The following is a 26,226-nucleotide window of genomic DNA, read 5'->3' as shown; positions in this document are numbered from 1 at the left end:
CATAGAATCAAACAGGTTGGAAGAGACCTCCAAGATCATCCAGTCCAACCTAGCACCTAGACTATGGCACTAAATGCCTCATCCAGTCTTTCCTTGAACACCTCCAGGAACAGTGACTCCACCACCTCCCTGGGCAGCCCATTCCAATGGCAAATCTTATTACTATTTTTGGTTTTCCAATTTTACTTGACACTTGAAACAGAAACTTACAGATTAGGCCTTGAGTGACCTGTTCTAGTGGGAGATGTCCCTACCTATGGCTGATCTTTGAGGTCACTTCCAACCTAAACCATGCTATGATTTCATGATTCTATGATAGTGATTTTTTTGAAGGAAGTGGTAAGCAAAACATAGAGAAGTTACAGTTATAAAATAAAACAGGCATGTAAACAAGAAATAAAAGATGTTTTCTTGGAGAGAAGGCTGGAAATATACCTGTATAGAGAAGCAAAGATACCTGCTGCAGAGATTAATATCTTAGGGCTCAATTCTACATTTACCTGCACAAACGTAGTCTAGGGGAAAATGAGGAAGTTGGTAGTTGTTATACTCATTTCTTTGTTTTTCAATAACAGACTCATAAAGTCTTTACCAGATGAAGACAACTCATTTGACTAGTATGATGAAGCCATAGAAGTGTAATTGCCCAATTGTAAATTACCTGGATTTAGGTAAAGAGTGAAAGCTCTATAGCTTTTGTGAGAGATCTACAGCGCTTTGATAAAGTTCATTTCTGAACCAACACTTTATGCATGTATAGTGAAACAACTTATCAAGGTGTCTGCAACACAGAGGGGTTTTCCTAACACACACACACACACAGAGCATGCTCCCAGACAAAGTATAACCTACATCTTGATTTGACATGTCCCAGTAAGGTCGCTCTCCATAAGACATTACTTCCCACATAACTATTCCATAACTCCACACATCGCTGGCCGATGTAAATTTGCGGTACTGGATGGCCTCTGGAGCTGTCCACCTCACTGGAATTTTTCCACCCTATTTAAAAAAAAAAAAAAAAAAGACAAAACAACATAAAAAAAATGAGAGAAAGAAAAACAAACAAACAAACAAAAAAACAAGAGAGAAAGAAATGTTGGCTTTTTTCTCCATCATCTTTCCATGCATTCCTGTGTGACCTGAGCTAGGTTGTTTTGCCCTGCTCTGGCAGTGGGATTGGACTTGATGATCTCTTTGGGTCCCTTCCAGCTCCTGAAATCCTGTGATCTCCTGTGGTCTTCTGCAGAATACTATTTACTTTCTACAACATCAGAACCAGTATTTATATTGCCTACTATACGTGACTGGGGACTTTTCAAAGGAAGTTTAGGCTCTTAAAAGACTTGGACATAGAAACTTGGATACCTATGTAAGCTAAGTTGGATGCATTTCTCTGATAGTGCTTCTCTGTATATTGATTTTAAGGGGCTGCTTAGATATCTGATTTACACTAGTCATTTAACTCCTGCCTGGCTGAAACTAGATGAAGGGAATCATCCTGTTCTTATAAAACCCACTGATTTGTCACATGGCTCTTCTGAAATCTCGGTCTGAGGTTTTTAAAACAGGATACCACTTCGAGCCCAGCAGCAGGAGTGACAGCCATGAACACCGGTGTGGTTTCCTGGATCCCTGCGCCTGTTGGAGCAGATTCCAGGGGCCTCTCCTTCCCTCAGCATGAGAAAATAGGTACAATGAGGCCCCACGGGTGGGAATGTGGAGCTGGCTCAGCAAAAGAATAAAGAGCATAGTGTGCTTGATGAATGCTTATTTAAGCAAAGTGTCCCACCCAAAAGTAAGGGAAAATACAGGAGTTGAGCTTTGTCACAGTCTAGCCTCAAGCTAGTCAGCCTTTTGGTGAGATAAAAATCTAGTCTGAAAAGCAGTAATAGCCTACAAATATTTTAATTGACTCACGGCAAATGAGATGATTAAAATATTTATGGGTAAAACTCTCCCATTTGTTCAAACACAAAATCACAAGGAAAGGAATAACCCAAAAAACACTGTGCAAAATTGGTAAAACTTCACCAAATGAAAATATATGTTTTTAGAAAAACACCACTCCCTAATTAGAGCCAGATTTCTGCACATATACTCTTTTCCTTTTTCAGTGGTTAACATTTCCCAAGCTGCTGATGTGTTCTCTTATCCCTACTATCTAGAAGATCGTCTTTTTCTTAACAACCGCATCCCAGAACTACTAAACCCCACAGACTTCTCTTACGGTAGTAGTGTAGACAGCCTCTGGATCATCTTCTATAACTCTGGAAAGGCCAAAGTCTGACACTTTACAAACAAGGTTGCTGTTGACAAGGATATTGCGTGCTGCAAGATCCCTGTGTACGTATCCCATATCGGCCAAGTATCTCATTCCGGCAGCAATCCCTCTCAACATTCCCACTAGCTGAATGACTGTAAATTGCCCATCATGTTTCTGGAGGGGGGAAAAAAAAGGAGCAGCAATTCCTGTTAGTAGAGCTGAAAAGAGAAGTAAGAATTAGTTTTACCAAGTCCCTTTCAACCCTGACTGATTCTATGAACTTAAGCTTTCTGCATATTTACTACTTCTGTGGCAATGCATCCCGAGGCAAAGACACTCACTTCAAACACAGGTTTTATTTTCTTCAAAGAGATATGTGTGAGTAGTTAATGTACTAGAAGTAACAAAAGTTGCCAATCACTAGAAATTCCTGGCTAAGACATAGAAAGTCTCTTCCAAGAGAGATTACCTGATGCACAGCTTTTTATAGTTTGCCTCCATGTTTTTCATCTCTCAGCATTAATTAATCGTACAAGAAAATAAGAACTATCTCCTTCTGGAGCCCTAGCTACTGATAATTTTATTCATAACTTGAAGTTCATCAAACAAACAATCTTTCTGTTCCCTATAAAGTCTTTATACACTTTAAACACATATTTGTAGTGTTTATACACTTGAAGTGGTGATAGGTTGGACTGGATGATCTTGGAGGTCTCTTCCAACCTGCTTGATTCCATGATTCTATGATTCTAAGTGCTTATACTTTAGTAGTTCATACTATCTTGTACACCTGGTAAAGAGTCAGCTCAAAACACACTCAAAAGTTGTCACCTTGTTAGCTTGTACTTCTTTTCCCCTTTGTTCTTCTCTTAAACACTACCATAGTCCATTTAGGGATTCTTGTATGCTGATTTCCACCATGCTGACCCAATAAAATTCTGCTCCCAAAAGGCAGAAAATTGGCTTCAGGTATCAGTGGTTTTAACTTCAGCTGATGGCAATAATAAAACACACCAGGTCTATGTCACATTAAATCACTTAAGTTCCTAGAACGTTCCCATGTGATCCTGTCTGATCCTCTCATTTCTGGTCTGGCTTTGCTGAAGCAACGTCCAGGGCTGGTAGTATTTGTCAAGCTCCATTTCAGGCTAAAAATAATTTTAATTATATGGATATCATGCATGTATACAATTTACAAGATCTGGATGTGCTGGAACATGTCCAGAGAAGGGCCTCGAGGATGATCAGAGGGCTGGAGCTCCTCTCCTATGAGAACAAGCTGAAAGAGTTGGGGTTGTTCAGTTTGGAGAAGAGAAGGCTCCCAGGAGACCTTATTGTGGCCTTCCAGTATCTGAAGGAGGCCTACAAGAAAGCTGAGGAGGGACTTTTTAGCATGTCAGGTAGTGATAGGACTGGGAGGAGTGGATCCAGGCTAGAGGACAGCAGATTTAGATTAGACATTAGGAACAAGTTCTTCAGCATGAGGGTGGTGACACACTGGAACAGGTTGCCCAGGGAGGTGCTGGAAGCTCCATCCCTAAAGTTTTTAAGGCCAGGCTGGATGCGGTTCTTGGCAACATGATCTAGTGTGAGGTGTCCCTGCCCATGGCAGGGGTGTTGGAACTAGATGATCCTTAAGGTCCCTTCCAAAGCTGATAATTCTGTGATTCTCTATGCACATATATAAATAATTTTCTTTTCAAACTGACTGTATATAATAGAATCATAGAATCAAGCAGGTTGGAAGAGACCTCCAAGATCATCCAGTCCAACTTATCACCCAGTCCTAGCCAATTAACTAGCCCATGGCACTAAATGCCTCATGCAGTCTTTCCTTGAACACCTCTGTCACTGTAAATATGTTTCTGTGTATTTTTATCTTGGTACTCACTCTAAGAAATGCATCTAAGGCCCCGTTCTCCATGTATTCTATTACAATCATGACTGGTTTCCCTGAAAGAAAAAAGACAGATTTAGTTTGAGAAACTGTAACACAAATGGAGTGCCTTTTTTTTTCTTGGTATAAAACACATGTTACTCCTTTGGAAGACTGAATGGTTGAGACAATGAACATTTCTGAAGGCCTCCAGCACTAATAAGTTCTTAAATGTCTGCATGGAATGCGGTCATGATTCACAAAATTAAACCATACAAATCAAAATGTCAGTGTGTTCTCCTAACTCCTGCTGTGTGAACAAGGCTCTGGAATAATGACACTTCAGATAATATGAAAGGACATAAGAAACCTTATCTTTCTTCATGGTCTTTGAAGCTAAATGAAACTAGAAAACAGTCTATTTCAAAGCACTTCATCTTTTAATCATGCATGCATCTTGGTTGTGTTTTTTTTCCTTAGGTTGCAGCATAAAGTAAGTATTGTTTTAGTTAGTTACGCATCAGGAGCAAATCCATTAAGGGTGTGCAGCCTGTTTATAATTTGAATCTTTGACCACAAATAAGCTCAGGCAATTTCTGCCACTATGCTGTCACTGACTGACGGACCGGCTCGCTGCTTACCTCTGGTAACTACCCCTTCTAAGTGAACAACGTTGGGGTGGTCGAACTGCCCCATAATGCTTGCTTCACACAAGAAATCTCTCCTTTGCTTTTCAGTGTAGCCAACTTTCAGAGTTTTTATGGCTACTGCAACATCTCTCTTGCCAGGAAGCTTTAGACGTCCACTGCACACTTCACCAAATTCTCCTGAAATGAAATAGATCAACATTGATTTACTCTGACTGTAACAGCAATATTCTTTTTAGGCCTTGATACAAGGGGCTGCTTAACTATGTGCTTAAACTGAACATCAGGAATGTTCAAACTTTAAATGCATTACCTAGAATCATAGAATCAACCAGGACTGAGGAGACCTCCAAGATCATCCAGTCCAACCTAGCACCCAGCCCTATCCAGTCAACTACACCATGGCACTAAGTGCCTCATCCAGGCTTTGCTTGAACACCTCCAGGGACAGTGACTCCACCACCTCCCTGAGCAGCCCATTCCAATGCCAATCACTCTCTCTGGCAACAGCTTCCTCCTAACATCTAGCCTAGATTTCCCCTGACACAACTTGAGACTGTGTCCCCTTGTTCTGTTGCTGGTTGTCTGGGAGAAGAAACCAACCCCACCTGGCTACAACCTCCCTTCAGGTAATTGTGGACAGCAATAAGGTTCCCCCTGAGCCTCCTCCTCTCCAGGCTAAACAATTCCAGCTCCCTAAGAATGCATTTAAAGAATGGTGAGCTTGTGGCCTTTCAGTACGTGAAGGAGGCCTACAAAAAAGCTGGAGAGGGACTTTTTAGGCTATCAGGTAGTGCCAGAACTAGGGCGCATGGAGTGAAGCTGGAGGTGGGGAGCTTCAGACTGGACGTGAGGAGGAAGTTCAGAAATCTGGTGTGATCAGGACTTAAGTGCATATACACAGTACCAAAATGTCTGACTGGCAATGACCAGAGGAATGCTTGGAAATGGCCTGAGTGCCTGAAGAGATAGATGTTGAAGTGTCCTAATGGGTGTGTTCTGAGAAATCTTATTCAGGACAGCATCACTAATCCAAAACTCCTGTCACTTATGGAAGGGAAAAAAAGCAGTACCTGGGCCTCAGCTTCACAGTTCCCCAGCCAGAAGGGTAGAACTTTGACTGGACCTTAGTATTTCCAACTGACTTATTTGGGCAAATCTCCACTGAGTCTCCATGAGTCTCATAGGAGGTGACTGCATAGAGAATTGAATTCCTCTCCCTCCTGTTCTACACTAGCTGAATTAAGGTTAGCTCCAATAAACTCCATATACCTCTGTTAACACCACACTGTACTTGATCTAACTGGACAGACAGATTACAACTGTTCCTGCCAGCACAGGTAAGGCTGTCCTTGTGCACTGCAGTCGTGGTCTGCATATCCATGTCACAGCTATGGAAACCATGAGGAATGGCTGTAACATAGACAACAATTAGCTGCTTGCACCCTTGGTTTGGTGTCTTAACCTCCCTTCTGCACTTCATTAGCAATACAGGTGACTAGTAATGAATTCACCACTCACCTCATTCACAGCTCCTACCCACAAGAATTTACTAAAGGATAACTATTTCTCTAGCAAGACCTCCTAAAATTTTGTTCCACACTGAAAACAAGACATAAGTGTGTGTGTGTGACATTTCAGAGCCAGGTAATTAGGGTACTTGGCAAAGGAGACACTAAGGATTAACTCCTTTCCAGATGTCTGTGATCTGATTTTGATTGATATCCAAAAGCAGATCATTCACACTCCAGCAAACCAGAAACTTGAATTTCTATATTGTCCATTTCAGGCCAAGATGCTAGCCAACTACTTTTCTTCCCAAGAAAACAGTATATTTGTCTGAAATAATGCCCCAAAATGTCCATAAAATATGACAGTAGTAGGACTACTGCAGAGCCACAGGGCTACTAGCACAGCACGACACCAAGGGAAAGGCTAAAACAAAAATGTGTGATACAAACAAGGGCTCAACATAGTGGACATCATATTCTGTATCTGACAGGTGGCTGCAGCAGGATGGTAATGAAAGTGTTGGCAAGGAAAGCACATATCCCTCACACAAACTGAGCACAAAGCATACTTGCACCCTGTTTGTCTGAGAGAGACATGGCACTACTCAACAGTTGACATAGCCAGCACTGAAGATGCATATTGAGACTTCTAAGTTGCTTTTCTGGTGATGTCCATAGCAGATATTCTATATTTTCCTTTGATGTATGACTTTCAGCTGCTTCTTTGGGTCCTTACTATTCTGTTTTATTCCTGCACTGCATCTCATCTCCCTCCAATTTTTAACCTACATCAATAGCTTAATGCCATAGCTAAACTCCATACCCAATGTGCATTCACCATATCACGTCTAATTAACTTTCTTCACAAAAACTACTGACACACAGTCCAGTTTGTCTGCCTTTTGTTTTTGCCATCAGTTACACTCATTACAATCAAACAAAAATTTGGATTTTGCAACTGGAGCATTTTCAGCATTTTCCTCAGAAGGCATTGCCAAAGTCCACCTGAATTTATCTTTGTGCTGTGAACTGTGGCTATGCTGATAGGTTTTTTTATCTCATTGCACAAGCTAAAGCTCAGTAATTTCTGTTTCCTAGATTCTGCCATTCTAGACTCACAAAAATGACAAGTTAGCAAGGCTGGATTCTTCTGCTCTTACTCATCTGAAGGAATAATTTGCTCAAGCAGTGCTGTTAATTTCAGTGGTACTAATCCTTGACTAAAGGCATGATTCAACACGAGTGAGGTTACTCTAAAGAGGCATTGTGAATTCAAAGTGCAAAGCTGGGGTTTTTTTTTTCAGAGGTAACCCAGCTGTAAACCAGAGACATTTCTTTTTCTCATTTGAAATTATACCACCCTATGTAATTTCCAGTGCTAAAATATAAGGTGATTTTAATAGCATTCTACTAATACTTTTATAAAACAACAGGAAAGCAAAGGAACATTTCCTTCAGGAATCCAAAGTATTTGATATTTTTCTTACCCATGGAAACTTAATTTCACCGCATGGAGCAGCGCAATAAAAGTGACACATATCTTATTAATGCAAACAAATGGAACTGCTTTTTTAGAGCACGAACACCATGGCTTAAGTAGGTGGTAGACAGTTCAAGAGGAAGAAAAGCAATGTAATGCTGGTGTAATTACAATCAATCACGAGAAGTTAAACAATAACCTTTTGTATTCATAAAATATCAAAAAAATAAAGAAATGGTAGAACAGCAACAAAAAAAAATAACAAACCAACCCCAGCCTTAGGGAAGATTTTGCTATACAGAAACAAGACCTTCATAGTCTCTCTTTAAAATTTTGTGCTGCAGCCAGCTTTTCTTACTCACAAGAACAAAAATTCATAGGTCAAAAAGCTGTTTTTCACAAAGGAGAGCGAGCAGAATTTTCACTCATGCCTAACACCTTTGCTCTGACAGGAATTAATAGGCAGCAAAACTGCCCCCTTCCCCCAATTACATTTTTAAACAGCAGACACAGAATTAGAAACCCACCAGCTTTCAATGTCAAGCAAAATTCTTCATTTACTTATTTATTTGTTTTTCTTGCTTTTTTTTTCCCTCCCCCTGCTTGTTTTCACATTTTAGAAGCGAGTGCAGCTTCATTGCTCTTAACCACTCTGGCAAATGAAAAAAGTTCTTCTGTACTTGAGGAATAATTATTTGCCTGTCATTATGATGTATGAGTTTCGATCCCAGCTAAATGGAACAGTTGAATCAGGAAGCCATGGCAGCCTTACCTGCACCAATCACACGCTCAATTTTAATACAAGAGGCATCTAGCTCCTTGGCGAATTGATGGACAGCTCTATTTGGGTCCTCGTAGGTTTCAGGGTCAATGTAGGTTTTGGTGCCTGGAAATTTAACTGTAATGATGTAAGAAAGCATGACTGTGATGAAGCAAAGGCACTTATTGTGCAGTCAGCCCAGGAATTTCATTATGCAGAGTGCTCCTTGGAAGAGTGAAGCTACTTCCACACTCCCTGAGTCAAGAGCTGCTCTGAGAGGCGACTTTAGTTTTAGGCATCATCTACAAGCACATCGACAGAAACAAACAATCTCATCTCTGAAAATGATTAACATTAACATCTGCATATCCTCCTTAAAGTGAAAGAAGTTATAAATATTAAATATCACTCAGTGGAATGAAACACAAGGCTTTAGCAAGAGCAAAAATTAAGTGGGGGAAGGGGTATAAGAGCTTTAGAGGAGGTGAAACTTTCTTTTCTAGGTAAAGTCAGGTTACCCTTTTTTCCCAGGTTGTGTAAACAGCATCTCTTTATGCCATCTTTATCTTCTAATGGAATTTGAAAGGCTCCTCCATCCACTTCAGCTTGGCTAAATTATTGAATACAGTAATATTTGCAGACTGTGGAAACAGTCAAGCTAAACTATGTCCAGCACACAGAATTTACACCTTTAAGTATGTTTCTTTCATTAGAATATGACTATGCAAAACACTTGTTGTCAGCATGTGAAGAAATAGGATGGGAAGGTGGACTTTGTGGCTCAATTGTTCCCTTTCTCAAGAACCTAAGGGAATAATTTGTCACAACTTGGTCTTTGTTCCCTCTTTTTCCAGGATAGTATGCAATGCAACTCAGGCAATAATAGTGCTCTGGACAATATGTAGTTTTATCCCTTAGTTTGTTGCTGATTCAGGAAAATTATTCTTTGTTCTTCCAGTGAAAGGAGAAAGTAGAAACTTCTGGTGAAATCAGGGCAGCTCAGGAATCTATTAATCAAGCAATTATTATGAAACAGATTTGGCTCACAAGGATTAAAGTCTTGAACCTTAATTAAATCAGTGAATTAAAACCCAATATGAAAATGAAGGAATGTTCCTCTGATATGCTGGTACACAAAAACGGGATCATAAGTTAATAGAATCATAGAATCAAGCAGGTTGGAAGAGACCTCCAAGATCATCCAGTCCAACCTATCCCCAGCCCTATCCAGTCAACTAGACCATGGCACTAAGTGCTTCATCCAGGCTTTTCTTGAAATACAAACCAAATAATTTATGATTGCTTTGCAACCTTTTAATTGAACTTAAAATATTTAAAATTTGAAAAGACACTGAAAAAGAATCTTTGTAATTATGCACTTTTGTTTCAGATGGTATAACTGAAGAAGAAAAAAGTCAGATGCATTGTTTGAGTCATCTAACAAATTTACAACTGGAGAAATTATTTTATGTGTTGCCTAGAGGCTGCTATCTGCCATATTATATATTTAAGCAGATGTTATTTCAGTTGTACTGAGAATGTAAAAATGAAGTTATATATGTTTATTTCTGAATACCAAAATAGACTAAAGAAAAGTAAGAAGAAAGCAATAGGTTACCTTCCTATATAATAGTGATTTCAGGAAGGGAAGTGGCAAAGGAGCCATCCACTTGTATTTGTGATAATGGGCCTGGATTGGAGGCAAACTTGTAAATCTCAAGTGGGCCTTTGATGGTTCTTTATTCAGGCTATCATAAAACATTTTGACTCATGCAGGTTATCCTGGCATACCAATGTGAAATGGCACTGGCCTGGACTTGAAGGCATTGTTAGGTAAAAAACTGTAGGAGGAAATCAAATATAAATCTGAACTGCTTGACTAAACTCTTCCATTGTACTTGTATCTTCAAGTGTATCACTTCAGGTCACAGAGAGCTGCAAGGGACTGAAAGGAACTACATGATATTCTACTAAATACAGTGCTTGAAAACTTGCTTGAAAGAAATAGTTATTTGTAAGTTTTTATGTGAAGTCATTGTCTGGTGCAAGCTACATTTCTGAGAATCCAAAGTGGTGCCTTAGTACAGAAGAAAGTTGTCTAGATGCTATGGAGCAAAAGTACACCAAACTGATGTTTGCAGCTCTGTGACCAAGCACATGACCACAGACAGTACTGGGTTCCATCTCATTCTGGGCACAGTTACCAAATGGAATTAAGCATTACACTTTCTATCAACAGATGATGCCATACTAGCTTGGCAAAAGGTGACCACCATGAGAGTGGTGAGAGCATGGAATGTGTTGCCCTGGGAGGTGGTTGAGGCTCCATCCCTGGAGTTGTTTAAGGCCAAGTTGAATGGGGCTCTGGCCAGCCTGACCTATGGTAGGGTATCCCTGCCCATGGCAGGGAGGTTGGAACTTGATGATCCTTGTGGTCTCTTCCAACCCTGACTGATTCTCTGATTCTCTGACTTCTATTTGATGCTGTAATTTCTAAAAGACTGTGTATGCCACTTGTGCTGACCGATTTGTTGGAGAACCAGATCTCTTAAAAGGAAACTGGGGGAAATGACCACTTAAAAAGTGTCACCATTTTGGGATCAGCTAGTAATCCTTAAGTAGCAGCTTACATATTAATTGATTGACACTTGCTGTGAAACAAAAAAGGGTCACCAGCAATGGCAATCATTTAGCTAGCATATTCCTTTTGTGCATATAGTGACATACAAGAGTACAGAGCTAAGCTATTCCTTCAAGGGCAGTTTCCAGAACAGTAGCATTGAAGTGACATCAGATTTTTGATTAATTATTCAGGAGAAGAGAAGGCTCTGAGAAGACCTTATTGTGGCCTTTCAGTATCTGAAGGGGGCCTACAAGAAAGCTGTTGAGGGGCATTTTAGGATGTCAGGTAGTGATGATTAGGGGGAATGGAGCAAAACTAGAAGTGGAGAGATTCAGATTGGATGTTAGGAAGAAATTCTTCCCCATGAGGGTGGTGAGACACTGGAACAGGTTGCCCAGGGAGGTGGTGGAAGCCTCATCCCTAGGTGATTTTAAGACCAGGCTGGATGTGGCTCTGAGCAGCCTGATCTAGTGTGAGGCATCCCTGCCCATGGCAGGGGTGTTGAAAAAAGATGATCCTTGAGGTTCCTTCCTACTCAGACAATTCTATCATTCTATGATTTAAATCAATTGCACTGCAAAACACATGATGAAAAAATTCTTATGCTATTACTATTTGCCACCTTTCTTTTCCCCCCACAGATTATGGATTGACTAAAATTTAATACTGCATTTAAGCAATTTAGGTAGCAGCACAGTCAAACTCAGGAAGCATGAATGAATTCCAGCTGATCTGATTTTTTTCTTTTTTAGGGTGGAAAGGTGAAACCTTGATCTGATTTTGAGGAGTTTTGGCTAGAACTGCTCATTTAAACAAAGCATGCATGGAGAAACTGTTATGATTTTGTGACTGGTGGCTACTATATTCTCTGTGTGATGTTACATTCAGATAGTAGCTCATGATTTTAAGAGATGTAAAAGAAGATAAACCATATTGCTTTCATTAGGGAAAAAAAAGGGCAAAATAAAACAAACTAATGTGTTTAATCTACAGCTGCAGCTACTGGCATACAGCAAAGGCTACATACAGCATAGCATGATTAAATGGCAAGTTCTACTGATAGGAGAGCTATCAGGTAAGGGAGAAGACTGGAAACCCAGGCACTGTTGTTATCAGTTATGGGAGAAGACTGGAAACCCAGACACTGTTTGTGTCACAACTTATGCTCAGTATAACTTATTGTGGTCTTCCAGTATCTGAAGGGGGCCTACAAAAAAGCTGGGGAAGGAGTTTTTAGGATAGCAGGTAGTGACAGGACTAGGAAGGATGGAGCAAAGCTGGAGATGGGGAGGTTCAGGCTGGATGTGATGAGGGAAGTTCTTCAGCAGGATAGTGGTGAGAGGCTGGAATGGGTTGCCCAGGGAGGTGGTTGAGGCCCCATCCCTGGAGGTGTTTAAGGCCAGGCTGGATGAGGCTGCAGGCAGCCTGATGTAGGGTAGGGTGTGCCTGCCCATGGCAGTGGGGTTGGAACCAGATGATCCTTGTGGTCCCTTCCAACTCTGAATGATTCTCTGATTCTATAACTCTACTATGTGATTTGCAATTTTGGAAGCTCAAAAGAACTTTCAACCTATTTTTATGAATTAATGTATTTAATCTACAGCTGCAACTACTGGTATACAGCAATGGCTACATACAGCATAGCATAATTAAATGGCAAGTTCTACTGATAGGAGAGTTATCAAGTATGGGAGAAGACTGGAATCTTGGGCATTGTTTGTGTCAGAATCTATGTTCAGTGTAACTCTACTATGTCATTTTGCACATTTGGAAGCTCAAAAGAATTTTCAACCTTGTTTTGTGAACCAATGTATTTAATCTACAGCTGCAACTACTGGCATGCAGCAAAGGCTACATACAGCATAGCACGATTAAATGGCAAGTTCTACTGATAGGAGAGTTATCAGGTATGGGAGAATACTGGAGACTTGGGCACTGTTTGTGTCAGAACTTATGTTCAGTATAACTCACCTATGTGAGTTTGCAATTTTGGAAGCTCAAAAGAATTTTCAACCTCGTTTTCCCATGCTTCCTGAGTTTATGGCTGATTCTAAACCAAATTGAAACTCTTATTTTTTTTTTTCTTGTCAAAATGATACTAAAACTGAAATGAGAAAGGCCTAAAACAGGAAAATAATTTTGAACCAGTATTTCGATAAACAATTCTTGCATTAAGCCTTCCTCTCTTTTTATATTTGCAATTGAATTTTCCCAGGGTTCTAGCATTAGTTCAGATGGTAGCTGTGATTTTAACTCTTAGCTAGGCAGCTGATTTTGGAGCAGGGAACAGAAATGAAGTACATAACCTTTTTTTTTTTTAATATATTATGTTTTTTAAGAGCATTATGTTTTGTAAATATTGATGCTACCCTATTCATAGTAGCAGAAAACAACTTTTTGAGCAGAACAGCTTCACTGTGACTCACATTTTATTAATCTGAGGTAAAAGATAATGTAGTCACTTAGCCAAAGGTCTCTCAGAAACTGCACCTTAGAGGGATCATTAGGACAGTGTGAAACATACATTCAAAGGAACCAAAAGAACAAGAAAAAGCAGAATGAAAACAACAGTATATCATGCACATGTACAGAAATAAAACCGTCTGTGTGAGCAATGTTGACTTTAATCTACATTTCTTTTGTGTGTTTTTACAGTGCTGAACTTCCCACTTGCTATTTACACAGCATTTTGGAGTTTTTTATGGCTTTGTCTTTCATAACAGTGTTGTTTTAGTGTTGTCTACATCACTGCAGCTGGGAACTCTTGAAAGAAAGGAGGGGGGAAAAAAAACAAAACACTTACAATGAAAGTAAAGTTCTTCATCTCCTTCTTGATCAGCTTTGCTATAGCCACAATGCCTGAAAAGAAAGAGCCCAGGTAAACAATGATTTACTTTACATTTAAAGTCCTGCCAATATCAGTTCTGCAGGCTGGGATTTTCAGGAGCTGGGCACCTAACTCCTGTAGGCCCTTTGAAAGTTTCAGCTATAAATCTCTTGTCAGTAAAGTTTTAAATAAATCATGAACAGTCACAATCAAAAGGCTTTTGTATCGAATACCAGTCGGGACAGGTTCTAAAGAGAAAATTCTAGTTCTAATGAAAAGCTTCTATGGATAAAACAGAGGATTAAAGAACTTGAAAGCAGAACACTGTTTTACATGAGGACATTCTTAAACCTACTGCTGTGCCCCTTTTTCTTGAATGTAAAGTCATTTAAAGGCTGATCAGATAAAGTGTCAGACTCCTCCACATGAAAAAAAAACCACTGAACAGAAAGAGGGACTTTGAGGAGTACAGGTAAAGAACCTGCTAGGGGTTCCTTTACAGCACATTTACATAGGACAAAAAAGAACATCTTGATTTAAGTGTGTCTTGCTAAAGGAAGAAGACAAACTGCATAATTGATAATGGGGTTTAAATTAAAGTAGTCCTTAGTAAAAAGGACTTCCATTTCAGTTTTACAAATGACTATCCCAGATGAGATTGCATCTGAAGAGTTCACAAGACTGAGGTCAGATAGGCTTTTGCAAGCTGCACATACCTTCGCCCGATGATGAATCCAAACACCATGAATACCAGAATGATGGTTCCTGCCACAGCAACCACAGCTATGATAATAACAGGATTCTGTTCACTGGAAACAGCCGTGGCTACGAACAAAGCACAGAGCAGAGATTAATTAAAAATTGTTCCCTAAAAAAAAAAAAGACCTGCAACAAAATTAAGTCAGCTGTCGTGAATTGCAGACTGTTTACCTTTGCCTGGAACAATTACATTGATAAAGTTAGTCTAAAGAAAGGCTTCAAGTGGAAATTCATCCAAATATTGGATGAGTTAATAATGGTCTGCAGGGAATAAAAGGGAGTGGCATAGCTATTAACCAAAAGCCAGCGGCAGCGCCAGCTACTTCCACTCCCTTTGACTGCTACTCTGCCTTTCCTCTTGCTCTGTGGTTGACTCCTACATAAAAGGGAAGGTCTGGATATCCCTCCAGAACTGGTCGATAGGACTTTGATAGTACCCATGAAACAGTGTCTTAACTGTAAGAAAAATGCTTGAGATGAAACACTACCTATTAACACACAGTTTCTAGTTAGCGTATTTCTGTCTCTCACTGCTATTAATCATTGCAAATCGTTGTTGTTATTAGCATTTGTTTCTGCTAGCAACTAAAAGGTGCTTCTGCATATGCAAAATGGAATTCTGCATGCTTCAGGGAGTTTACATGCTAAAATATCCACACATTATTGCTCTTTTTTATTCAGATATGCCAAAGCTATTAATATATGCAAATGTGTGCACGTCACTTTAATGTAAACCGAGGATGTAAATACTTAGCCTGAGAAACCTCAAGGTTTGTTAAATGTCTAATGAGGGTAGCCATGTACTCAGTCACATTAAATGAGTACAGCTGCACTGAACTCTGTGGAGTTTGTAACAGCGAGGACTGAGCCCAAGAGACTGAGAATAAAGGAGGAGACACCAGGCAGTGATGACAAGCAAGGGACTATGAAAATGTGAGTCATCTGTAAGCGACAGAGAGATAGAAAGAGAAGAGGAAACCCAACTGATAGCTGATTAACTAAGCTGTGGATGGTATGTTAAGATGGTGGCTGGTGGTAGCACTAACAGAACAGGAATGTCTACACATAGATTTCATGAATTCCACAGGATCAGGTTCCTGTTGCAGACTTCAGAAGTTCCCATAGAAACAAATAAACCAGTCTTTTCTTTGCCCTCTCTGGGGAGAAGTGAGCCAATCAACATGATTTATTTTTCCACTGACACTGGCCTATATCAACTGCTTCCCCTTCAAAACAGCAAACCCCTTGATTCCCCATCCTCTCCCCACTTCAATTTTACTTTCTAAACAAACTTTGTAAAACTTTTCTATGTTTTACCCAATGCAAGTGAGGATGAACTCATTATTCATATGGGTCTTTAACTGAAAATAGAAAACCCCAGGATGTTACTGCAGGCCTGCATATCCATATATGTCAATTCTGGAACTCCTAAGAGGAAATCAGTGGTCACTCTTCATGCATCACAGAATCACAGAATGTCAAGGGCTAGAAGGGACCTCAAAAGATTATTCAGTCCAATCTCCATGCCACAGCAGGATTATCCAGAGCAAGGTCCCACTGTAACACATCCAGGTGGGCTTTGAATATCTCCAGAGAGGGAGATCCCACAGCCCCCCTGGGCAGCCTCTTCCAGTGTTCTGTCACCCCCACACTGAAAAAATTCCTCCTCATGTTTCCATGGAATTTCCTCTGCCTCAACTTCCACCCATTGCCCCTAGTCCTGTCATCAGGCATCACCCAGCAGAGCCTGGCTCCATTCTCTTGGTACTCACCCTGCACATCTTTATAAACACTGATGAGGTGACCCCTCAGTCTCCTCCTCTCCAAGCAGCAGAGCCCCAGCTCCCTCAGGCTCTGCTCCTAAGAGAGATGTTCCATTCACTTAATCATCTTTGTGGCTCTGTGCTGGACTCTTTTAAGCAGTTCCATGAGGTCCTTTTTGAACTGGGGGGCCTAGAGCTGGAAGATGTTGCCCAGAGAAATTGTGGAGTCTCCCTCTCTGGAGATATTCAAGACCTATCTGGATGTGTTCCTGTGTGATCTGGTATAGGTGAACTTGCTCTGGCAGTGGGGTTGGACTAGCTGATCTTTTGAGGTCCCTTCCAGCCTCTGATTCTGTGAAAATGAGGGGTGTATAAGGCAACTGCTCATCAACCAGAACTCACTGCCTCTGTCTGACCTGGCCTCCAGCTCCAACATCACATGCTATTGCCAGCCCACTTTTATAACAGGCATGACATCACCTCAGGCATGACATCATGGCATCAAATATCTGGTTGGGTTTGGCTATCCTGGCTGTGGCTCCTCCCAGCTTCTTGTGAAAACTAAATTACCCTATTCAAACACACAAGTTCAGGTGGGGAATGTGACTATATGATGGTCACTATATATATTCTTGCATAAATCTCTCTCTCTCCCTCTCTCTCTATATATATATAATCATAGAATCAACTAAGTAGGAAGAGACCTCCAAGATCATCCAGTCCAATCTATGTGTGTACATTCACTGAATATATTTTCTAACACATTTAAAAGCTGCATTTAAAAAGTCACTGGAATAACAAGAAGCCAATGCCATTAACCTGCAGCACAGCACTAGATTGCTGCTCACCTGCACAGTACTTCACTTGTGGTATATTTGCTAAAAATGATGCAATAAAGATGTTCCTAAAATGTTAACAAAGCCTAATTTGATTAGCTTCCAAGTTCTGATAACAGCTATAAAGAAAATATGAGAAACAAATATTGATGTGTTAAGCAATCCTAGTAGAATTTAATGGCATTTATTGCCTTTTTACCAAGATTTGAAGCATTTCTAAAAGCCATATGTGGAAAATGGCAGATGGTTATCCTTGACAGGAATTATAGGCTATAGAGTCACAGAATTACAGAATGGTAGGGGCTGGAAGGAAACTGCAGAGGTCACCCAATCCAATCTCCCTGTTAATACAGGTACACCTAGATCAGGCTGCAAAGGGACACATCCAGGTGGCTTTTGAAAGTCTCCAGAGGAAGAGATTCCACATCTTTTCTGGGCAGTTTGTTCTGTCAACTTCACAGGTAAGAAGTTTCTTCTTATGCTTAAGTGAAACCTTCTGTATACTAGTTTATACCCACTGCCCCTTTTATTCAGTGAAAGCATAGGGCATTTTAGTTGGCATGTGCATATTGGCTGAGTATGTCACTAGATTATAAGCAGGTTTTCATCCCCTGGGTTAGAAAAAGAGTACACGAGTGTGGTAAGTGATGTATTAATTCCTGGATTTCCATATACTGATTGAACTCCAGTCAAGACTCTTTACCTTTGCTTAACTGTAATGGCTACCAGCATGTTTACAGTATTCTTCAGTGTACAAAATTGCTCAAATACTTAAGGAAGTGTTGGGGAAATAGTTTGGTCTACTAATTTTAAACCACTACAGACAATAAATTAGCTCATTAGAAGAAATTTTATGACAGATTATGAAAGACATGTAATTTGCTTTCCAGAAATCTACTCTGGGTTAAGAAATTGATTCTTCTGCCTGTATCTCAGGTTCTCATCCTGCAAACTGGGGATTCTGCTACTGACTCTTTGTAAAGCAGAACTCTAAGATGGAAGGAGTGCTATGAGACACAGAGCTAATAGTATTTGCAATAAGAGTTTATTGCTGCTATTATGATAATTACTATTTCAATTATTTCTGTTGGATAGGTGGCATTATTTATTATTGATAGTTTTCATATTCTATATGGAATCAAAACCTAGCTACTGTGTTTTAAGAGTACCTATAAATTGTTCAGCCTACACCTGGCTGCCATTAAGAAGATGCAACACTGCACGTCCACACTTTAAGTATGCTGCACAGAGTGCAGAAAGCAGAGCTGGAATCCATCCTGTGTGAACCTGTAGGCTATGTACTCTCAATTCCAAATGTGACCTGCTTGAACCTAATGACCCGAACAGTGTAACTTTGCTTGGGTCTACAAGAGAGCAGTGAAGCTGCCAGAGACACAGTCAGTTCCCATGAATGGGCTTGTGACTGCCAGGTCTCAGTGGTGGAAGAGTTTGTTTCTGAAAGCCCAAAGTGTGGAAAATTTTCTCTGAGCATGGGTGTAGACATCTACACTGGTTATGAGAAAAGTTATCTGTGTGATTTTCTCATTTGTTTCAGTATCATAGAAAGAAGAGGCTCTCCCAAAATTGTGTCCCTCTTCTGAGATGCCATAGTCAGATTCTCTGGTATGCTGTACTGAGAAAGTCTGTACTTTAGCTTCATACTTTCCATTGTGAGGGTTTCTGAGAGGTCTATTGTTCTTTAAACAGATTACAATGTCATACACGCGCTTTAAGGAAACCTAATACCTTTGTGGCTTTGCTAAAACAAGTTAAAATTAGCCAATGAACACAAAAAACACTAAGGGTAGGCATTCATAAATAAAACTATAAGGGGGTCTTCATGAAATCAAACAGGGAAAAAGTAACATGGAGAAATTTCTGGGTGCTGAAATCTTCTCTTTCCAGTTAGAGCAAAATCTATCAGAGGTATTCTGCTCACCACTACTCACTCACTTCTCTTGTGAGGGAAAAGAAGTGTGTGCACTTGCAGCCCAGAAAGCCAAGCAGAGCCTGAGCTGCATCAGGAGAAGTGTGGCCAGCAGGTCGAGGGAGGTGATTCTCCCCCTCTACTCTGCTCTGCTGAGACCCCACCTGAAGTACTGCATCCAGTTCTGGAGCCCCCATTACAAGAAGGATGTGGATGTGCTGGAGTGTGTCCAGAGAAGGGCCACGAGGATGCTCAGAGGGCTGCAGCAGCTCTGCTATGAGGACAGACTGAAAGAGTTGGGGCTGTTCAGCCTGGAGCAGGGGAGTATCTGAATGGGGCCCACAAAAAAGCTGGGGAGGGACTTTTTAGGCTCTCAGGGAGTGACAGGACTGGGGGGAATGGAGCGAAGCTGGAGATGGGGAGGTTCAGGCTAGATGTGAGGTGGAAGTTGTTGATCATGAGAGTGGTGAGAGGCTGGAATGGGTTGCCCAGGGAGGTGATTGAGGCACCATCCCTGGAGGTGTTTAAGGTCAAGCTGGCTGAGGCTGTGGCCAGCCTGCTCTAGGGTAGGGTGTCCCTAGGCATGGCAGTGGAGTTGGAACTGGCTGATCCTTGCGGTCCCTTTCAACTCCAACTGATTCTATGATTTGAATGGAAAAATAAATTAATTTACAAAAATATCATGTTAGAAGGACATCAGACAAGAAGAACTCAAAATGTTACAGCTAATTATATAAAAAAAAACCCAATTTTTAGTTCCATGGTAAAACAACTAATTGAAGCTCATCCTTCAAAACACAATGACAAAAGTCCACCTTCATACTGAACTTCATTCTTTCTAGTTTCAATAACATTGCTTGTGACTCTTTCCTTTCTTGATTTACTTTCTACTTCTACTAGAAGTCTTAGTTTCCTATAAAGCTAATAGTTTACCTGTAGCTTCCTCTAGTGTGGCAACATCAAGTCTGGGGCTGTAATTTCCATAACCAGCAGCAGTAAAAGCACGGATTTGGAAAACATACACTGTCCCTGGCTTTAGGTTATTAATAGAAGCTGAAGTGGATTTGGTCTTCACTGTTGAATAGGTCCTCTCCCTTTGATCCTGCAAACAATAAGACAAAAGATTAAATGACATTTACAGGTCAGACTTTTCTCCCAGTTGTGCATCAGCAGCTGACAGCCAGCCTGGGCAATTTATTTCAATTTGTTGAATGCTTTTTTTTTTCCCCCAACATAAAAAAAAAATAGAAGTATACTCTGTGGAGTACTACAGAACACTGTCAGTGCAATGAGGAGCTCTCAGTGCAACATAAAATTCAAATGGGATGCTCATGTTGTTATCCATAAAGCGTCCAGATGTAAAATGATTGCTTCTTTGGCTCTGATTATGTTTTGGGAAATTCTGATGAAAAAGGAACTTGACTGCTGCTTTCCAGGGGAGTCTGTGGGGTCTAAATGGGTCAAAGACAGAGAAATTCATACTTCTATGGTCAGAACACTTTCCCTATTCCCTCCTAACACCTTTAAGACATACAATACTGCCAATGTATAACTGGCTGGATCTCACTCCAAATTCTGAGGTCTTTAACGGAGTTTCACTTCTGTTTCTCTGACTTTTAGTCTTTTCTCAGGTTTTTGCTCTATGGCATCAAGAAAACCCCATGGAAAGAAGACACAGGACCCCCAGTCTGAAGCTGTAACACCAGAAACCCTCTGAGTAACAGCTCACTTTCAGATACTACAAAAGCTGTACCACAGATCGTTACAGTATTCAGAAAGCTCTACTTATTCATCGCAGTTACTGATCCAGATTATCTTTCAGCATAGATATTTGCAGCTCTGTTGATTTTTGGCGGCAGATGCAACCCCGATTTGAAGGGCAGAAGAGATGAATTAACCAACCATATGAATGCACCACATGACCAGAGAAGCATGAGCCGTACGAGGCAGTGCTAATGAGAAAGACACAAAGGCAAGGAATAAATCTGTAACTCATTTTGGTAGCATTTTGCCTGCTAAAAATGATGGAGAAGCTTTCCCTTTGCAGGCAGTAAAGCAGCAAAGGCTTTTGCTGAAATACAGGGTTAAACACAACATACATGATTTCTTTTCTGAGGTGCAGTAATGGCTTCTCCTGGGTCTTGCCCAGTCTGTCATTTGGACGAGCTCAACCAGCTCAGCCATCAACAAATTTTCATCTCTTCTCCAAGAGGGTTTAAATCATCTGCAAGTGAGGACCATGGTGGAATGTGTGTTGGTATGTGAGACAAAATAAGGATGTTTGAGGGATGAGAAACAAGCGTAAGGAAATCATAAGCAGTCAGATTTGGGACTATAAAGCACAGTGGAATTTCAGATTTGGGGTTTTGATGCATAAACGAGGCTTATTTGAATTGCCAACAGTTCTTGCATTCAAAATAAATGAGTAACAATGAAATCAAAATAACCTGAATGAGAAACCTCACAGGACAGGCTTACTTGGGAGATTTCATGCAGCTTTCATTTCAGCCCAAGCCAGGAGTGAGAGGGGAAAGCAACACTTATCAGAATATTTCAGAGCCACAAAAATGTTTGATTTCATTTGGATCCAAGAGGAGCTGAACGTTCAGATAATGGGTTTTGTTGGTTTGCTTTCTTTTCTTTTAAACTAATGGAACAAACTTAAACTGCCACTTTGTGAGCAAAAAACTTAGGAAGTACTTTTCAAGCTGAACTTCATTATTTTGGAAGGAAAAGAATTATCCAAGTATTAGTGTTGAAATCATCTCACCAAATTAAAGGTATATACAGTTGGTTTATCTGTTACTGTCCACAGCATGAGATTCTAAGTAGCATTTATGAACTTCACTTTAATAATGCTGGTAGCTTTCCTTCCATTACAAAAGAACTTGACCATCATTTCTTGTCTTTGCAAACATAGGAAAGAGGCAATGAAATTCTGCTTATTTAACCTAACATGAATATATAGGGAAGTTAATAAAAGCCACATACTAAAAACTGTTATACCTTGGACGTTAGGAAGTTTTTTGCAGAGAGAGTGATTTGCCATTGGAACGAGCTGCCCAGGTTGGTGGTGGAGTCACCATCCTGGAAGTGCTTAAAAAGAGACTGGATGTGGCACTTGCTGCCATGGTTTAGTTGATTAGATGGTGTTGGGTGATAGGTTGGACTTGATGATCTCGAAGGACTTTTCCAACCTGATTAATTCCATGATTCTGTGTGATTCTGTGAAAAGTCTGCTACCTTTCTTTTTCCACTACTCATTGAAATGACTTATTTTAACATACTAGGAATTACTTTGCATATTAAAAACTCCACATCTTTAAGTTTGTAGGCTTTTTTTTGGGGGGGAGGGGTGTTGTTGTGGGGTTTCTTTGTCTGTTTGTTCATTTTTAATGCAGAGAATAGTTTTTCCTTTGGTAAATACACAAACTTTGTGGGTTTTTTTGTTTACATGTATGGACTTTATTTGTGTCTGTGCCCACACGTATGCTTGAGGAACAATAATTGTCTGCATTATCTGCTAAAATTAGTAAAATTCATTTCAAAAAGTGTTTCACTATCTACACATAGCTGATAAATTTTGCTACAAGTGTGATTTAAGCAAACAACTTAAACCAGGAATTAGCACCAGCAAATAAACACTTTATTCCCTTACCAAATCATATGAAGATGCTCTGACAAGTGTATTTGTGTAATTCAGCACTGAAGATTAGATGTGGAGATATAAAGATCTTTTGATAAGTACATTTGTGCAATTCAGCACTGAAAATTAGATGTGAAGACATAAAGATCTTTTGATAAGTATGTTTGTGTAATTCAGCACTGACAATTAGATGTGACACCTGACATCAGAACCAATCTGGTCTGAATTTACTTAATTCTCTGATACCTCATAAACTGACAGGTTCTTTTTGATATAGATACTATTACCTTGTTTGCAGAGATGAAATGTTTTCACAAGTGATCACAAAGGAGTCTCTTTGCTCATTTCTCTGCATTTTCATCCTTTCAGAATGTTTTAGGAATAATAGGTATATGTTATGTGCTGAAGTGAATCTGGAGGAGCTACACTTAGCCTGGGTCCCATGACAAACCTACAGCTCCACAACTTGCCTTCACTTCTGCTTTCATCCAGCTTATGAGTGCATGTGGCCCTACTTACATGCTTGTCAGAATCTTTTTTAGTCTGGGGTACTTCAAAGTTATCATGAATGAAGACCTAGACACGCTGAAACGGATGGCAAAACTCCGAGTGACACAAAAAAGATTGCAATTTCACTCTACCGGAAACTGAGATCACTACACCTAATACTGAAAAGCAGCCCTCAATTCATTACTGTGTTGAAACAGAAATTTCATAGTGCTGGGACTTCTAAAAAAAAAAGGACCAATAAGGAATATTATCATCTGAAACTGTAGGAAGTGCTTTGGAAATTTTCAGGCACCAACTCAAAGCTGTCTACCTCGTAAGGAAATAACCAAACGCAGCCAAGAGTTGTATTTGATATATCATCTCGAGAATGTAATTACAGTGACACAGAAGGAAATGAAGCAAACTTAAAACAGAATGGAGAAGAGGCAGGAAAATTACACATATCATTGTAAAATATCCAAGGCCAACTTATTAAAAGCAAGAAAAAAAGGGAAAAAAGAAAAAAGTGGGGAAAAAAAGGGGCAGATTTCATTTTTAGGATACCAAAATACTGGGGTTGTTTAGCCTGGAGAAGAGGAGGCTCAGGGCACACCTCATTGCTGTCTACAACTACCTGAAGGGAGGTTGTAGCCAGGTGGGGGTTGGTCTCTTCTCCCAGGCAACCAGCAATAGAACGAGGGGACACAGTCTCAAGTTGTGCTGGGGGAAGTATAGGCTGAATGTTAGGAGGAAGTTGTTGCCAGAGAGAGTGATTGGCATTGGAATGGGCTGCCCAGGAAGGTGGTGGAGTCACCATCCCTGGGGGTGTTGAAGCAAAGCCTGGATGAGGCACTCGGTGCCATGGTCTACTTGATTGGCTGGGGCTGGGTGCTAGGTTGGCCTGGATGATCTTGGAGGTCTCTTCCAACCTGGTTGATTCTGTAATTCTATGACAGCAGTACTAATGACAGAAATTTGCTAGTTATGAAAACCAAGCAAAATCACCATGCCTTTGAAGAGACAGGATAGTTGCTGACCGATGGCTTTAACATTGTTCCAGACACAGTAAGCCAACACGAAGCAAACAACACATGCTTGTACATTACAGATAATCTTAGCACTTACTTTCTCATAATACTTGATTTCATATTCAGTAATGACTCCATTGGGATGCTCTGGTTCCTGCCAGGAAAGCTCCACGCTCCTCTGCAGCACTCGTTCTTTCATTACTCCACTAACTTGTGAGGGAGCTGTTTGGACAAGATGTGTCAATAAATAAAGAGCAAATTTGTTGAACGCCTAAAATCGAATGTCATTACTGATCTGCCCCATGCTGAGCCACTTTCATTAAGGTAAAAGAAAGCACCTTTTCATAGCTCACAATTCAAAGCTAATGAATATTCTAGCAGGACCCCATTACCGTTCATAAACGTAGAAAGGCAATAGAATTAAAGCGCAAACAGCCAAAAGAAAGTGTCATTGCTCGAGTTAGTGCAAAACTGGTGATGGGGTAGGAATAACAATCAGGTGAATTAATTCTGATCAAGATACAGCAAAGCAGATTTTTAGACTAAATATCTAAATATTGGATGCATATCTTTCTGAAAGGTGCACGCAAAGAAAACATAGTATTTTAGAAACAAGATCACATTTTAGGCTGATTTCGTCTAGCTGAGTTCAACTCTGCTTAAAAATAGCCTGTCACACTATTTGAATATGACACAAATGCAACATGATAACAACTTTAAAAGCCTAAGAGTCTCTTTTTCATTAGTTCCAACCTTTCCTGGACATTCTCTCTTTAGAACTAAGTTTTCCATATTTGGTCTTGATACTTTTGAAAGTGTGAAGCAATTTTAAAGGTAAATAAATAAATTGGACATTGTCTTCCTCTACCTGACTCTACAGAGACATATATGCACACTAGCATGCACACACTTAATTTCCTAATAAACATCACCCCCAAACAAGCACCTTTTGAAACAGAATAAACCCCAAACTCACAATATACAAGTATTATAGATCCACTGATTCTCATTTAAAGATGTGTAAGAGCCAAAGAAATAAAATGTGAAAGACTGAAAAATGAATTTGGTTTATCAGCTTATCCCATGTTTAACCAAAGGAGAAACAGAGTTTCAGCTGATGTGCAGGTTGAGCATCACATTTTTCCTCAAACATACATGACTACCTATATGGGTGTAGCACAGAAGTCCTTTTAAACCATAGCTCTTTAAACACAAAACCAAAACGAACCCTCCCCTCCAATAAAACAAAAGATAAATAAACAGCACCAAAAAAAAGCAAGCAAACAAAAGTAAGCAAACAAACAAAGCCAAACAACTGTGGCATTGGTGCAGGACTTGATCTTGTTCTCATTCAGTTCAATGAAAATAATTCAAGGGTGTGCCAGTGCTCATGCAAAAGACAAATAGGGTAGAGGATCTCAGCTTCCACAGTTGAAAGCAAAAAAGGCATTTATGTGTATGGTAACTCAGTCATATTTGGAAAGCAGATTCAGATACAGAAAAAGTAATTAAAATTAGAGATAAATTTATTTATATATATTTTTTTTTCCAGGTATAGACTCCAGTACTGATTCTGTACTAGAATGTTTTTAAAACAAAAAGATCTTCAGCAGCAGCTTACTTCAGAACTGTATGTAAACCTTTCACTATGTAAAATAATGCAGCCTTCAGATTAAAAACCACATTCTTATGCCATGCAGCAAGGAGGTGAATTTCACTTCTACTTAAAGAATAGAAAACTAAAGCATGCAGAATGCACATTTCTCTACCATTAATGATAAAAAGGTA

General features: G+C 40.0%; 1 protein-coding gene across 8 annotated transcripts in view; it reads right to left on the bottom strand.

Annotated features, from left to right (window-relative positions):
* Positions 1-26,226, bottom strand: part of EPHA7 (EPH receptor A7) — a 266,536-nt gene that overhangs the window by 95,701 nt on the left and 144,609 nt on the right. For 6 of the 8 annotated variants that reach the window (XR_010307952.1, XR_010307951.1, XR_010307950.1 and 3 more), the window contains exons 6-14: positions 24,536-24,660; positions 20,209-20,377; positions 14,707-14,815; positions 13,967-14,022; positions 8,553-8,678; positions 4,784-4,969; positions 4,158-4,219; positions 2,231-2,440; positions 853-1,002 (exon numbers count right to left, since the gene is read on the bottom strand). Coding sequence is in view for 5 of the 8 variants with exons in the window: in XM_064169278.1 (XP_064025348.1) it covers positions 853-1,002; positions 2,231-2,440; positions 4,158-4,219; positions 4,784-4,969; positions 8,553-8,678; positions 13,967-14,022; positions 14,707-14,815; positions 20,209-20,377; positions 24,536-24,660 (1,193 nt within the window). In the remaining 3 variants the exon portion in view is untranslated. The remainder of the gene's footprint in view (positions 1-852; positions 1,003-2,230; positions 2,441-4,157; positions 4,220-4,783; positions 4,970-8,552; positions 8,679-13,966; positions 14,023-14,706; positions 14,816-20,208; positions 20,378-24,535; positions 24,661-26,226) is intronic. The other 2 variants (XM_064169279.1, XM_064169282.1) reach the window with 1 other exon arrangement.

The sequence above is a fragment of the Pogoniulus pusillus genome, chromosome 31 (assembly GCF_015220805.1).
Source record: "Pogoniulus pusillus isolate bPogPus1 chromosome 31, bPogPus1.pri, whole genome shotgun sequence".
NCBI classification, from domain to species: domain Eukaryota; kingdom Metazoa; phylum Chordata; class Aves; order Piciformes; family Lybiidae; genus Pogoniulus; species Pogoniulus pusillus.
The sequence above is the reverse complement of the archived record's forward strand: the minus strand, read 5'-3'. Positions and strand labels throughout refer to the sequence as shown.